This window comes from Phoenix dactylifera, chromosome 16, assembly GCF_051530095.1.
Source record: "Phoenix dactylifera cultivar Ajwa chromosome 16, Ajwa_hap1_PhDact_Kaust_v1.1, whole genome shotgun sequence".
NCBI classification, from domain to species: Eukaryota; Viridiplantae; Streptophyta; class Magnoliopsida; order Arecales; family Arecaceae; genus Phoenix; species Phoenix dactylifera.
In genome coordinates this window covers 14,507,530-14,521,317 of record NC_143205.1, presented here as the reverse complement: position 1 = coordinate 14,521,317, position 13,788 = coordinate 14,507,530, and the positions used below count along the sequence as shown (strand labels likewise).

The window sequence follows — 13,788 nt, the reverse complement described above, 5'->3', positions numbered from 1 at the left end:
GATATATATATACATACACAGCACGAGCACACATGCGCGCGCGCGCACACATATATATAGAGAGGGGGGGGGGGGGGGGGTTCCTACAAAGTCAGCAACGTAAATGTGAGAGGTTTCAAAACCACTTATGCGTGCAAGTCATCAGTGAACAACTTGTTGATGCTGTCAATGATGAAGTAGTTTAAACACTTGCCATGTTGTAAGGATTCTCAAAAACTCAAAGAAAATTCTTTTTGAGAATAAAAATTTAAAGAACTTAAACATGCAAACCCAGAAGATTAATTAGGAACCTGCTAGAATGACGGGATGTCATTTGTAGAGAGAGGCTACTTCATTTTAATGCAAACATAGACAGATGCACCATTTTTGGGCTTGATTGGAGCTAGATCACAAATCTTACTCTTAGATGCCTCACAATATTGTGCACCACCACGTATACAACTTGACCTAGATTTGATCTTAGTCATCTATTCACTACACTAAAGCTTTGTGTGTATCATGAGCCGAGCACTAATCTACAAGTCAAACCTCATTTAAACAAAGGTGAGAACCTTTTTTTTCCCCCACGATATGGGTGCAGAGAGAATTTTTCTTTTTGAGTTAACACAAATGCAACACTAGACAAACAAAAAGGAAAAAGGTTGCATGTGTTATCCATGCATTGAATGTCCGGGCCTCCCACAGTCCCTCTTTTGCTTAGGACCAAAGAAATAGAGATTATTAATCGACAGATGCAACCATCAAAATTTAGCACCTATTCCTCAATTCTCAAAGAAAAAGTAGAGAGCATTTCTTAAGGACGAGTCTACTTTTCTTATTAGGTTTCTATTGGACAGGACTTGGATTTCTTTTCCAAAAGGCAAGGCTGAAGAGAGAGATGAACGATTCATGAGAAGATCTTTCATGCGGAAGGCAGGCTTTTTCTAATTGGGCAGTGCTATTTGATGCTCGCTGCCACCTATCAATGTCTTAAAGCCAAAAATTCCTCAGATGCAAGGCAAGTGATGAGAAGGGCATCTTTGGGCTCGATCGTTCCAAACTCATTAGCAATCCATGAGGTGCTCGTTGCTTCGGGAAGCATCCCATGCCTTAATGAGAAAAATGGAAACAGAAAATGTCATATCTTGTCCTACATTGTGATCTTTCTATTATAATGTTTTTCTGCCTGATGGGGAATAAAGAGGGTGGGTTTTGCAAGCTTTAGAAGAAGCCTAAACCACCTACTGAAAGGCTACTTGAAGGAGCTGTACTCACTTGAGAGTTGAGATGTATCAAATCCTGTTTATAATTCCAGTACGGGTTGCCACATACCCAATACTCTTAGAAAGAAATACAGAATATTTTGAGGGAAAGAAAGAAATAAAGAATGGGAGAAAAAGGATTGGAATCAATGCAACAAAAAGGGCAACATGATAATGCGCAACAAAAAAAAATGCGACAAAGTTATAAAGAACTTGTTCAACCTACCATATTACATGATATAAATCTTTTTGATGGTTCTTCGGTATGAAATGATGTTATAAATTCATGATTGATTAGGTTATCCAACAGTTTGAAAGAGTTGGCAATACAAATTATGGAATAATAGACCCTTTGCCTGCCTAGCATGTGAGAACTCAAGAGGGCATGCTTTTAGTCCCGCATCGATTATGCATTGAGAAGATCTTGGGTATTTATCTGTAACCAAGAAGCACAAATAATATCTTCTAGCTAGTTTTTTTTTTTTTAAATGAGGTCCTGAATAGTTACGAATAGTATCGGAACAGGCTAGGCACATGGCCCATATAAACTAGAAAACATTGTAGCATGAGTCCATTAGGGTTGGTTACAAGCTGATTGTAGTGTTGGAGATTGAATTTGATTTTTAAACTTTAGCCTAGCAAGGACGTCAATATTTCAATAGAAGGAGATCTTGAGTGACTAGCACAAGCCTACATATCAAAATGCCACTTTATTTCAATAAAAACCATGTAGCACTATGTACATTGGCACATCTAGGAACCTAAATTGCCCCTATTATTGTATGCCTTCTGCACTATAATAGAATTAGAATAGGAACACAAAGGAGAAATATATGACATTAGGAATTAGTCCTCTCAAAGAAAAAAAAAAAGAAGTATAGAAATAAATTAGAATGTAACATTAGATTAAAGAAATCATCCTCTCAAGGAAAATACATAGAAGAATATAGGATGTTGGGAATATTTATTTTAGACCAACGATGGAAAAAGAGTGGAGAAAGGAAGAAGAGGGTAGGAACATGCTGTATATTGTTCCTTGCCTAACTTCTAATCTATTAAAAGAGGCCAGGGGTCCACTTAGATTGATGCCCCTAACTGGTATTTGGCTGGTTTTCAAGCTCTTTTATATTGATTTATCAAAGTAGGTCCAATTGGTAGGTTAGGAACCATTTTAAAATAGTTACCTGACCCCTAAAAGACAAAACACATTTGATTTTAACAAGCATAATTTAAGAATTTAAGCTTCTTTTCTGAAAAGCTTAGGTTAGCATTCAATTAGTAATCTTGACCTCAATAGTTGTGTTAAAATATCAATTAACTAAAATTTTGACTGATTTATGAAATTATAACAATTTATAGAGTAAATACAACTTTGCATATTTAATTCTTTTACTGAATATTGGATTATATATTACATTACCCATTAGACTATTCTCAAAATATGGTTGCAATAAAAAGTTCTCTTAGATACTTTAACTTGCTTGGAAGAAAATTATTCACATAATCTCGCATGCTAATAAGGCACTGACGCTTCCGTTTTCAAGTTATTGATTTGCTTCTCTTTCTTACTCTTCTAAATTATAATGTTTTCTGTAACATAAATTAAAATTTACGGTCGTGCATCTATTGACGAAAAATATCATTTTAACATTAAAGAAAAACAGCAAGTCAAAATACACTTGTAGAAAACATTTCTCACATGTAATAATAATACTTATATATTTTTAATTTATGGTCGAAAATGGCATATACTTCCTTCTAAATTTCACTCCAAAAGACTTCTTTATGCACTCCTCAACAATCTCCGCGCTCTCATATTTGAGACAAATCCACCTACTTATCTTCGAGCAAGCCACCTTAGCAAGACACATAAATGAATGACACATATTGTCAAGCAGAATAAATTTGACATTCTTTATTATGCTTATAACTGATAAAAAGAGTTGCAAGGTTGAGTCTTAGTACCATGGACTAAACCATCCTTTTCTTCACTAATTAAAAGAAAACTACCATAAGGCATAGAAGTGAGGGCAGCATAAAGTCTTCATTGGGATTGGAGCAAGTCCCTTTGCCACCACGATGCCGCAAAGTTAGGTTGTAGCTGGCTGTTGAGAGTTATTGCTTTGCTGAAATCACTGATACCCTCCTCCCTGGGGAATGGGGATGAGGGTGAAAAATACCTCCAATCATTGGTGTGGAACTTGGCGAGGAGGCAGTCTACCAATGTGTGAATCCTTTTGATTCGGGAGTTCTTATCGGCTGCAACCCACCTCTCAATTGATGATCCCACGGGGACCAAATGGCCGGTCGAGCAGGCCCACCCTATCCCAGTCGCCAATTCACACCTGCTTTCTCGATTTCATACGGCAGATTGGGTCGGCACGAATCTCATCGATAACTCTAGTTGATATCTACCCGATAATGACTCCATCCAAACCAATTAGATCGGATCGAATCAATACAGATCAAGCTCAAAATTCATCAATTCAAGTTCGATCTATTTACTAAATAGGTCGATCTGTTTATTAATTAGGAACTCGATCCAAAATGCATAAACTGTTTATTAAATAGGTCAAAATCAGGTTAAACCGATAAAATAGGTTAAATAGATTTTAAACAGATTAAATAAATTTAAATAGATTAGATTAGGTTAAACAGAATGGAAGTGGATTTTGCAATTTTTATTAGACTAAATAGATTTTACACAGATCAAAATGGATCCAAAGTCTAAATTTTGATTCGATCTATTTAATAAATAGGTGATAAATTGTCCCTTCTAATCCAAACCTAATTCAAGGGGCGAATTGCGGTGAGAGAACGAAGCAGGGTTAGCCCATTCAAAGGGGATGATTTGATGGTCATTAAAAAGGAAGAGGTGATTTGAGGAGCTGAGCGAGTGTGATTGGACAGTGGATGCGTCCAAGATTACCGCGCACGGCTGAAGCACGTCACGTCTATGTAATTCTTGACCCGAAGCCAAGAAGGCTGTCTACATCAAATAACTCAATAATGATAATCTCACGAACTGCAAGGCCGATGAGTTGAGTTGGAAGCAGGAAACAATCTGTGTGTATGCTGTTCCATTGCACTCGGGTTTAAAACGACGAGTTCTTTTACAAATTACAAATAGGCTTTGTCGTCGTGCTGTCCTGTAATTGGAGCTTGCCTATTTCTGCTGTAGTTGATGCCAGTTACTTAAATGAGTCCAAAAGTACACACAGATTTGGTTCTCACTCGGTGCTCCAAAAGTAGACAGGCACGCGTCTCAAGCAAAATGTTCAATTCCTGACGTTTGCACCAAAACCAAATTAGTATATGAATATATTTTGGAAATTAAACAAAAAATATTTTTATTCATACAATTATTTTTCTAAAAAAAAAAAAGTAACAACTATTGGTAGTAGATCATTCGTTTCCATAAGAGAAGAAACTATTTTTTTTTTTTATCAACATTAGTAAAATTTCACCAAATTTACCGACGACTAGCGCTATTCTTTATACAATTTATGTCAACCTTAGTCATATAAGTTAAATCCAATTGATATAATTTTGTTTAGCTATCTTAGCTCAGCTTGTTGGCATCCCTCTTTATATGAAAGAGATCTAAATATCCATCATATGGTAGCAATCCTGCAGTCTATTATGTGAAGTCACAAATACGACCGCCACGGGCCACTTTACTTGATTGCCTCTCGATGAAGTTACGCCGCACTATGCCTTTGCTATATCTTAAGTGGGAACTCATCAAGAATCGAACTAATTTAAGTTCAGTGTATTGGCATCCTTCTCCACCTGAAAGAGATCTAAGATCCAATATTTTGGCTGCAGTGGCCGGTTCTACTACATGAACCCATGCATGTATGGCCCACGGATGCCCTCCTTATTGCCACTGAATGAGCTAAATGCAGTACTAGTTATGCATCCATATCAAAATGGGGAACTTATCCAAAACTGAATTTGACGGATGACACAAAAAAAAAAAAATTAACTTCCATTAATTATGGATGCCCCACCACACTGATTGGCTACCTCCTAAGACCATACTAACCCTGGCCTCTCCCTCTATAAAAGCCCTGCCGCCTCCCTGTGCACGGCCAAAGGAAAGCAAGCCCCCCTCTTCCAGCCAGAAGCCTTCCCACCTCCCCCTCACCCTATAAAAAAAACAAATCCAATTACCTCTTTTACCAAAGCTAATAGAGGCTAGATATGGTCGGCCTGCCTGAAACCGGCGAACCCGGCAACATCCTATCCGATGCCTGGGATTACAAAGGCCGCCCGGCCGTCCGAGCCCAATCCGGCGGCTGGACCAGCGCCGCCATGATCTTAGGTACATGTACTTCTTCCTGTATCTCTACATCCTAATCCTAACTTGTACACACAAAATGAAATCCAAGGTTCGTTCGACTATTCTCAGTGGTGGAGCTGAATGAGAGGCTGACGACCCTGGGAATAGCAGTGAACCTGGTCACCTACTTGACCGGCACCATGCACCTAGGCAACGCCGCCGCCGCCAACACCGTCACCAACTTCATGGGCACCTCCTTCATGCTCTGCCTCCTCGGCGGCTTCGTCGCCGACACCTTCCTCGGCCGCTACCTCACCATCGCCATTTTCGCCGCCGTCCAAGCCTCCGTAAGCCACCAGCAACCCTCCCTCCATCCCTCCATCCATCCGTCCCATTCCTTGCTAACATCGAATATTGGATCGCTGAACAATAAAGGGTGTGACCATCCTGACGATCTCGACTGCGGTGCCGGGGCTGCGACCGCCGGCGTGCACCGATGTAGGATCAGGCAATTGCGTGAAGGCTTCCGCGGCGCAGCTCGGGGTGCTGTACCTGGCTCTGTACCTGACGGCGCTGGGAACCGGCGGGCTGAAATCGAGCGTGTCGGGCTTCGGCTCGGACCAGTTCGACGAGACGGACCGGGGGGAGAAGCACCAGATGATGAAGTTCTTCAACTGGTTCTTCTTCTTCATCAGCCTCGGGTCGCTGCTGGCGGTGACGGTGCTGGTGTACATCCAGGACAACCTGGGCCGGCGGTGGGGGTACGGGCTGTGCGCGGCGGCCATCGTGGCGGGGCTGCTGGTGTTCCTATCGGGGACGAGGCGGTATCGGTTCAAGAAGCTGGTGGGGAGTCCCCTGACGCAGATAGCGGCGGTGGTGGCGGCGGCGTGGAAGAAGAGGGCCCTCGAATTGCCGTTGGATCCTTCGATGCTGCATGATATCGATGGCAGCTCCGGCCAACGGGAGAAGAATCTGTCCAAGAAGAGCCATGGAGAAAAGCAGAGGCTGCCGCACTCCAAACAGTTCCGGTAAATTCCCACTCTTATTTCATCTCTCTCCCTCCCTCCCTAACGTTTAGTAACCAAACAGAAGGAATTGACATGACAATTGGTCACTTGACACGTTACTAGTTGAAGCGTGTGAACCTAGGTACCATATAAAACATCAAGTTGTCCAAGGGATAGGGAGCAGCCCGTGAACATATTAATGTCTTGCCCAAGTTTTCTTGTGCCAATTATATATTACCTTTGTCATAGCTGAAACTTAATTAATGACATTAAGAAAAAAAGATAATATGAATCTGCATTTAGATATATTGGATGCACTGGTTGTTTCCATAGCCTCATCTTCTCAAGGGGAATTGTATATATTATCGAAGATTATATATACGATTCCCCTATAGTTCCAAAAGTTTGTCAAAGTAGGCTCGTAGTATTATTTGTAAGCAAATATGCTATGGAAAATTTATATATGGACATCCAATTTTCCATCAGCTATACCATTCTTATACATAAGAGTAGCGTCTTGTGATAGTCGTGCACAAAATGTAGTCAATGATAGCTCTGGCTCAATATAAAAATTCTATGGACAATATTTGCCCTTCGTTCACTTCCTCATCTATAGCGTAGGGTGCATATTTGAGAACGTCTAAATTGTTGATGATTGTCACATACTTCAAGTGAAAGCCATCGGCATACCAGTGAATTACAAGTTCTTCTTGCATTGGAGAGAAACAATTTTGGCGTCAGCTAAATTTAAATTTATTAGTGAAATCGATGCCCTCTTAGCTTAAAAGATTAAAAGGTTGACAATTTTGTTTAACACTGTCATGACCACACAAAAGTTTAGAAATATCCGATCACCATATATAATTTCCATCTAACCAACAATATAGGAAATCTTTCATTCATGACCTGGATATCAAAGGTACGAAACCTATTTGAACATCTATATTTTTTTGAATTCTGGGTAGATTTGAGCTGTATTTGGACTGAGGCAGGACAATGATTGGAAGGCTTTTATGACACCTCCTATTTGGCTGCACAGGCTACAAGCTGGTGTGCTTGTCTGGTGGCTAGCTCGGGACACAACCCATGTGGTATAATAGGGTTATGTAGCTCGCTCCATCTCATCTTTTGTACTTCTTGTGGCATTAAAAGACCTAAGAGACTTTGCATGGGCTTGGCCAAAGATAATAGTGACAAAAGTGTTGCACCGAATTTAGGCTAAGTCTAAGGAGGAAAATCTTCCAACGCACACTGCCTGTATCAAGCACCTGAACTAGACGTACTCCAAGAATCCAGCCTTGAGGATTCTAAACTTCTTCCCAGTGCATACACACTAAATCGTGTTGAAATTTTGACTAATTATATTAAAGATATGGCTTAGTAATAGGAAGCCTAACTCAAAGAGGTATAAAAAATCTAGAGCGAGAGCTACATCGGTTATGAGAGCTACTGATAGGGTGCGATGCCATGAAAATCTAAGTTTCGAGTTGAAGAGGTTGGCTGGCGAGAGTGATCAGCGCTCGGATGAAACTAAGTAACCATATATATATATATATATATATATATATATATATATATATATATATATATGAACCATGGCAACAAGTAACAACTCTAATGAGGCATTACACATAAAAGCTGGTGTTTTATTTTTTTATTAAATTATTATTAGTTGTATAACCATTGCTATTACTTCTTTCAGTGGCACAAAATAACTTGGAAATTTGACATTTGAAATTTTTATAATGAAAAGACTTTTATGTGCAAAGCAGACCTGTTCATAACATGATAGGAGATGAGAACCCTTACTAACATATATAGGAGAAGGACGTATAAAATGGAGTCCAAGAGAAAGACATATAGAATGAAGCATTCTATCTCTTGCCCGTTATAACTAAAATCACCCTGTCATAAGATTCCAAATACGGCCTTCTTTACTTTGTTCCCCCCATGAATAGGACAAATAGATGCATCACGAGGCCATTAAAAACGCCTGTGAGACTTCTTTCTGAGGTCTCTCTGCCCAACGGTGGATTCGTTGAAGCGAGTCATTAGGATAGAAAGTTATGCCGGCAAAATTGAATTGCGTGAGGACAAGATAGAATAAAAGCTTGGGCAGAGAGCTATCTTGCTGCGCGCCCACCAGCCTCTTTCTCGCTCTCTCTACATTACTCTCTTTCAACTCACGCACCTAACCAAATTATACTCTCTTAGATAAATTTCTTAATGCATAGCCAATAATAAAAAAATAAAAAGTGGTCAATCATCAAATCTGGAAGCTAAAACTCCCAAAGGTAGCATGTTCTGTGATTCTTTTTTTTATAATTTCCCACTTCTCCTTGGTTTCCTGGTTTTGTCTCTTTGTCGTAGTCATTTACCAAAATAGACAATTTTAATTAGTTAAAATTCTAAATCGTTTCGGCAAAATCCATTATAAGATTCACACAGCATCTATTTCATGGTTTATGACATATCTTTCTTATAGATTCTCTTTTTAGGATTTTCTTTAAGATTAATTCTCATATCTCCTGCCTCTCAAATTATGTTTTTATATTATTATTTAAGTCCTTTCTCATATTGCAGCTGTGGGCATCAGTAGGGCAATACTGTATACAATTGCATCGTACTTTTCTTTCATTATGTGGCATAATATATATATATATATATATATATATATATATATATACAAATTTTATCTAATAATGTGTTGAAGTCGGTAATATATTGTTGATTCTTCCCTAAGAGGTTAAGATTTTAGACTGGAATACTAAAATGGTATCAGAGAAAGCCATCCTTAGCTATCCATTACGCCTAGTTCTCTCTCCTTGCTTTCTGTGGGTTTACCTTCTTCAAGTTCCCCCCGGAGGGGGGGGAAGGAACTTTAGGTGATCTTAATTACATATGGGAACCTTGGATGATCTTAATTACATATGGGCCCATCCTCCTACTATCTTAATCTTTTAGAGTCTAGTGGTTAGTTAACATAGTACCAACTTTACTCGTTAATTATCTCGAGTCTTTTTGCTCATTTTTCAGGTGAGTTGTTTTTAACTCATTCTGAGTCATTCTTGACTCGTTCATGCCTTTAGTGCATGGCCTGCTCCAAGTCACACACAACAGTTCAGATCCCTATTCAAACCAATTCTACTCTCTCTTTTTTTGAGTATTTTCTTTGCTTGATTTGTTTCCGGTTGAGTTATTTTTGACTTGTTCTTATCTTGAAGATGCTTGACTCATTTTTACTTTTAGTGCATGCTCCAATAAATCTAACTGGGTGTTGGGTTGTGAAGGCCTAGCATTCATTTTGACTTGCCGGTTCAGCTTTTGAGATGGATTGTTAACATTTATAACCTATTCTGAAACCTATAATTTTTTGTGTCTTTTCTTCCCCAGATTCATCTCCAATTGAGTTGTTCTTGTTCTTATCTTGAGTCATTCCCGACTCGTTCATACCTTCACAAGCGTCATCCAGGCAAGGTTGTACTTGAAGAAAGGTGTCAAGGACTGATATACGTTATTGACCCTTTTCTAATAGCTTGAGCTTTTGGGCTAGATTGCTAACATTTGCAACCTATTTTAAAACCTATAATCCTATGTTTAGTTCTCAGGAAAGAAAAAGAATCGGAATATGAATAAAGGTGGGGAGTTAGACTCATTCTTGTCACAACCTATAACCTCATCTAAAAAGATTAGCTAGAAAGTATTGTTTGAATTTTTTGGCCCTATATAAATATTTAAGATCTTCCCAGTGTATAGCCGATGTGCGACTACACACACACCGGCATGGATCCTCATATACTTCTCCTGTTTAAGCCCTAGCATTTTTGCCAAGCTAAGGATCCCATTCAAATTTAATTACAAGCAGTAAATCGGTCTATGGTCAGTCCCAATGGGCCTATGCTACAATGTCCTCTAGTCCACATAGGCTATGGGTCAGATCCGCTTTAATACTATTTATTACAATCAAAGATCTCACCCAAGAAAACTATCCGAACGATATTATTTAAATTTTTTAGCATGTGTATAAGTGTCTAAGATCTACTCAGTGTATAGCGAATGTGAAATTAAATATATGTCCACATAGATTCTCACAATTATTATCTCAAGTCATTCTTGAATTGTTCATGCCATCACGTGTGAATTGTCCGATCCAGGTCGTATGCGAGGGGGCTGTTAAGGCTTAATATTTATTCTGACCCGTTCTCTAAAATCTTCGGCTTTGGGCTAGATTGCGAACAACCGCAACCCTTTTGACCCCCTTTGAAACCTATAATGCTCCCATTGGTTCCTAGGAAAGAAAAGTATTAGAATGGAATGAAAACAAAAGGTAGAAAATCAGATTCATGATTCTGATTCCATTGTTTGGATTTGAAACGAAAGAATACATTAAAAAGGAATAGCAGTTGAATTGCAATATCTAGTTTAACCAGTTATGTATAAATATAATAAATGTTATGTTAATTTAGTATTTATTTTTTAAAATTTAATATCAATCATAATTATTTATATTGTATCCTGGTTTTTATGCATATTTTTAAATTTTATTTAATATTTTAATTTTATTATTATTATTTTATATTTTAGTTAATTTTTAATATTTATCTGATATATTTTATCTATTTAATTAATAGTATCTAGCAATTTATATTTATGTTTTATTTTTCTTTAGTAAGCATCGAACAATGCCCATATGCTAGCATATAACATATAATAAACCTTTGAGTAAGAGTTGATAATGCATGCTACTCGGTATTTTTACTATTTTTTAATAAAATCTTTTTTCAATTATATATTTATTAAATTATTTTTATTTTATAACATAGTCATTGTTAATTAATTCCTATCAAAATATATTATGTAATTATCTTATATCATAAATATTGTTAATTAGCTTATTGTCAAAAGAATATCATTCATTCATATTTTCATAAAAATGATGGTTCCTTCCCTGTATTTGTAAAATTGTCATTCCTTCACATGAAATAATACTGATTTCAAAAGAAATATGATTCCATCCTTAATTATGATATCAAATATTGAAATGGGTCAAAGTTGAAATCCCCGTTCCCTTCCAGCACTCATTCCCATGAATCCCATATAGTGCAACTCAAGACCTTTCCATAGGACAGGCTTGTAACATAACTAATGTGGTATTATTTTTTTATTAGCATGGCACGAGTTGCATAACATTTTTAACATGAGACTAGCTAATATCGTGCCGGTGAAAATGAAATTTCAACATCTTTTGCCACATTCAATCTTTCTCATAAAGTAGCCTATCAGATTAACAGGTGTATATTTTAGTCCTACATTGATTATTCGCTGGATAAAACTTAAGTACTTGTACAAAACCAAAGAATCCAAATAATAATTTTCAGCTAGTCTTTTTGGGTTTGATCTTAGATTGTTACACTGATCCCACAATTTATGATGTCAAAATGCCAACATATATCCAGGGATATTCACTAATACTTTAGAGATTTGTTGCTAGCTCTACCACAATCAAGGATTAGATATACCAATGTAAAAAGGGAAAAAGTGGTGTTTATTCTTTTCCTCCAAAGCAATTGGCATATTGACATTAGCTAAAAAGGCTACGCCTGCTCCAATTTGATGGCATGCATGTAAGCTTATCGATCAAAATTGCAACGAATTGGCTTTTCATGTGATACTATTCGCTTTGTTGCAGTTTCCTGGATCATGCTGCGATCGTCGTCAACCCGTCCACCGAACAGAGCAAATGGCGTTTATCAACCCTAACAGACGTGGAGGAGGTGAAAATTGTGATCCGAATGCTCCCCATCTGGGCCACCACCATCATGTTCTGGACCGTCTACGCCCAAATGACCACCTTCTCGGTGTCCCAGGCCACCACGATGGACCGCCGCATTGGACCATCCTTCCAAATTCCGCCGGGCTCCCTCACCGTCTTCTTCGTCGGCTCCATCCTCCTCACCGTCCCCGTCTACGACCGCATCATCGTCCCCATCTCCCGCCGCTTCAACGGCAATCCCCATGGCCTCACTCCGCTCCAACGCATCGGCGTGGGCCTCGTCCTCTCCATTCTAGCCATGGCGGCCGCCGCCCTCGTCGAGATCAAGCGCCTCAACGTGGCCCGGTCGAACCCGGTCACCATGCAGAAGGGAGCTACTGTTCCATTGAGCGTCTTCTGGCTGGTCCCTCAGTTCTTCTTGGTTGGGTCGGGGGAGGCTTTCACCTACATTGGCCAGTTGGACTTCTTCCTAAGGGAGTGTCCTAAGGGAATGAAGACCATGAGCACAGGGCTGTTCCTGAGCACCCTGTCATTAGGGTTTTTCGTCAGCTCGGCATTGGTGACCATCGTGCATAAGGTGACCGGGGAGAGCGGCCATGGAGCATGGCTCGCAGACAACCTGAACCGCGGGAAGCTCTACAACTTCTACTGGCTCTTGGCAGTGCTGTGCCTGGTGAACTTGGGGGTCTACTTGGTGGCGGCGAGGTGGTACGTTTACAAGGACGGCCGGGCAGCGGCGGAGGATGAAAGCATGGCCGGTGTGGAGTTGACAGAGGCAGAAGCATGCTGCCAAGCATAAACCTACTGCACTTAGCAGCATATAGTTTGGTCGTCTTGTGTTTCTGACCGCCGTTCAATAACCTCTTGTTGGGAAAAAAAGAAAAAGAAAACACTTCTCCATCTTGCTAATTAATGTATAATCAAATATTGTGCAAATGGTTGGTTTTATGCACGGTCACAGGGTCAGCACTTCAAGGATAATTTTTAAGCTTAGAAGTTTTAACATTTGAACCTTGGCATCAATTAAAAACATGAACAAAAAAATCAGTAGTAATAACAAAATTTAAGAGGGGCAACAATGACAAGTAATGGCGAATGATATCTTTCCCTACATACAAATGTCGGGTAGTTCTAAATACACCCCCCCTATTGCTCAGGACACCCCCCAAAAATTAAAAAAAAAATACCCAAACTAACCTTTAGTGTAATTACCATATTGCCCTTGAAATTTTCTCAGTACACCCCCCTTCCTCCTCCTCCGTTTCGTGCTCCGTTCGGCACTGGATCGCCGAACAAAATGCTTCTGTTCGGCTGAACGGTGCCGAACAGAAGGCTTCTGTTCGGCGATCCAGTGCCGAACAGAAGGCTTCTGTTCGGCAACCCTCAACCGAACAGAATCCTTCTATTCGGCGGAGGGGAGGGGAGGAGGGGTAGGAGGGTGGGGAGGAGGCGGCGGAGGGGGGAGGGGTAGTTGGAGGAGGG

The 13,788-nt window shown here is 39.5% G+C and overlaps 2 protein-coding genes across 3 annotated transcripts in view; one reads left to right on the top strand and one right to left on the bottom strand.

The window, feature by feature from the left end:
• Positions 1-4,390: 4,390 nt before the first annotated feature.
• The window catches only part of LOC103720689 (vesicle-associated protein 1-3-like), a 30,205-nt gene continuing 20,807 nt past the window's right edge, over positions 4,391-13,788 (bottom strand). Inside the window, exon 9 of one of the 2 annotated variants that reach the window (XR_015974085.2) lies at positions 4,391-4,526. The gene's annotated coding sequence lies outside the window, so the exon portion shown is untranslated. Of the gene's footprint in view, positions 4,527-10,511; positions 10,822-13,788 lie in introns of those variants that run through there. The other variant, XR_015974084.2, reaches the window with a different exon arrangement.
• On the top strand, positions 5,324-13,242 carry LOC103720688 (protein NRT1/ PTR FAMILY 6.3-like). The gene is made up of 4 exons (XM_008810519.5): positions 5,324-5,568; positions 5,656-5,873; positions 5,962-6,554; positions 12,223-13,242. Exons 1-4 carry the CDS (start codon positions 5,448-5,450, stop codon positions 13,103-13,105), a joined length of 1,815 nt encoding a protein of 604 aa, XP_008808741.4. The 5' UTR covers positions 5,324-5,447; the 3' UTR covers positions 13,106-13,242.

Bases quoted from the DNA above. Each gene is read 5' to 3' on its own strand.
- LOC103720688 (XM_008810519.5), top strand. From the start codon at position 5,448: ATGGTCGGCCTGCCTGAAACCGGCGAACCCGGCAACATCCTATCCGAT. The intron at 5,569-5,655 runs GTACATGTACTT...GACTATTCTCAG, and splicing joins CAGCGCCGCCATGATCTTAG to TGGTGGAGCTGAATGAGAGG. The intron at 6,555-12,222 runs GTAAATTCCCAC...GCTTTGTTGCAG, and splicing joins CCGCACTCCAAACAGTTCCG to TTTCCTGGATCATGCTGCGA.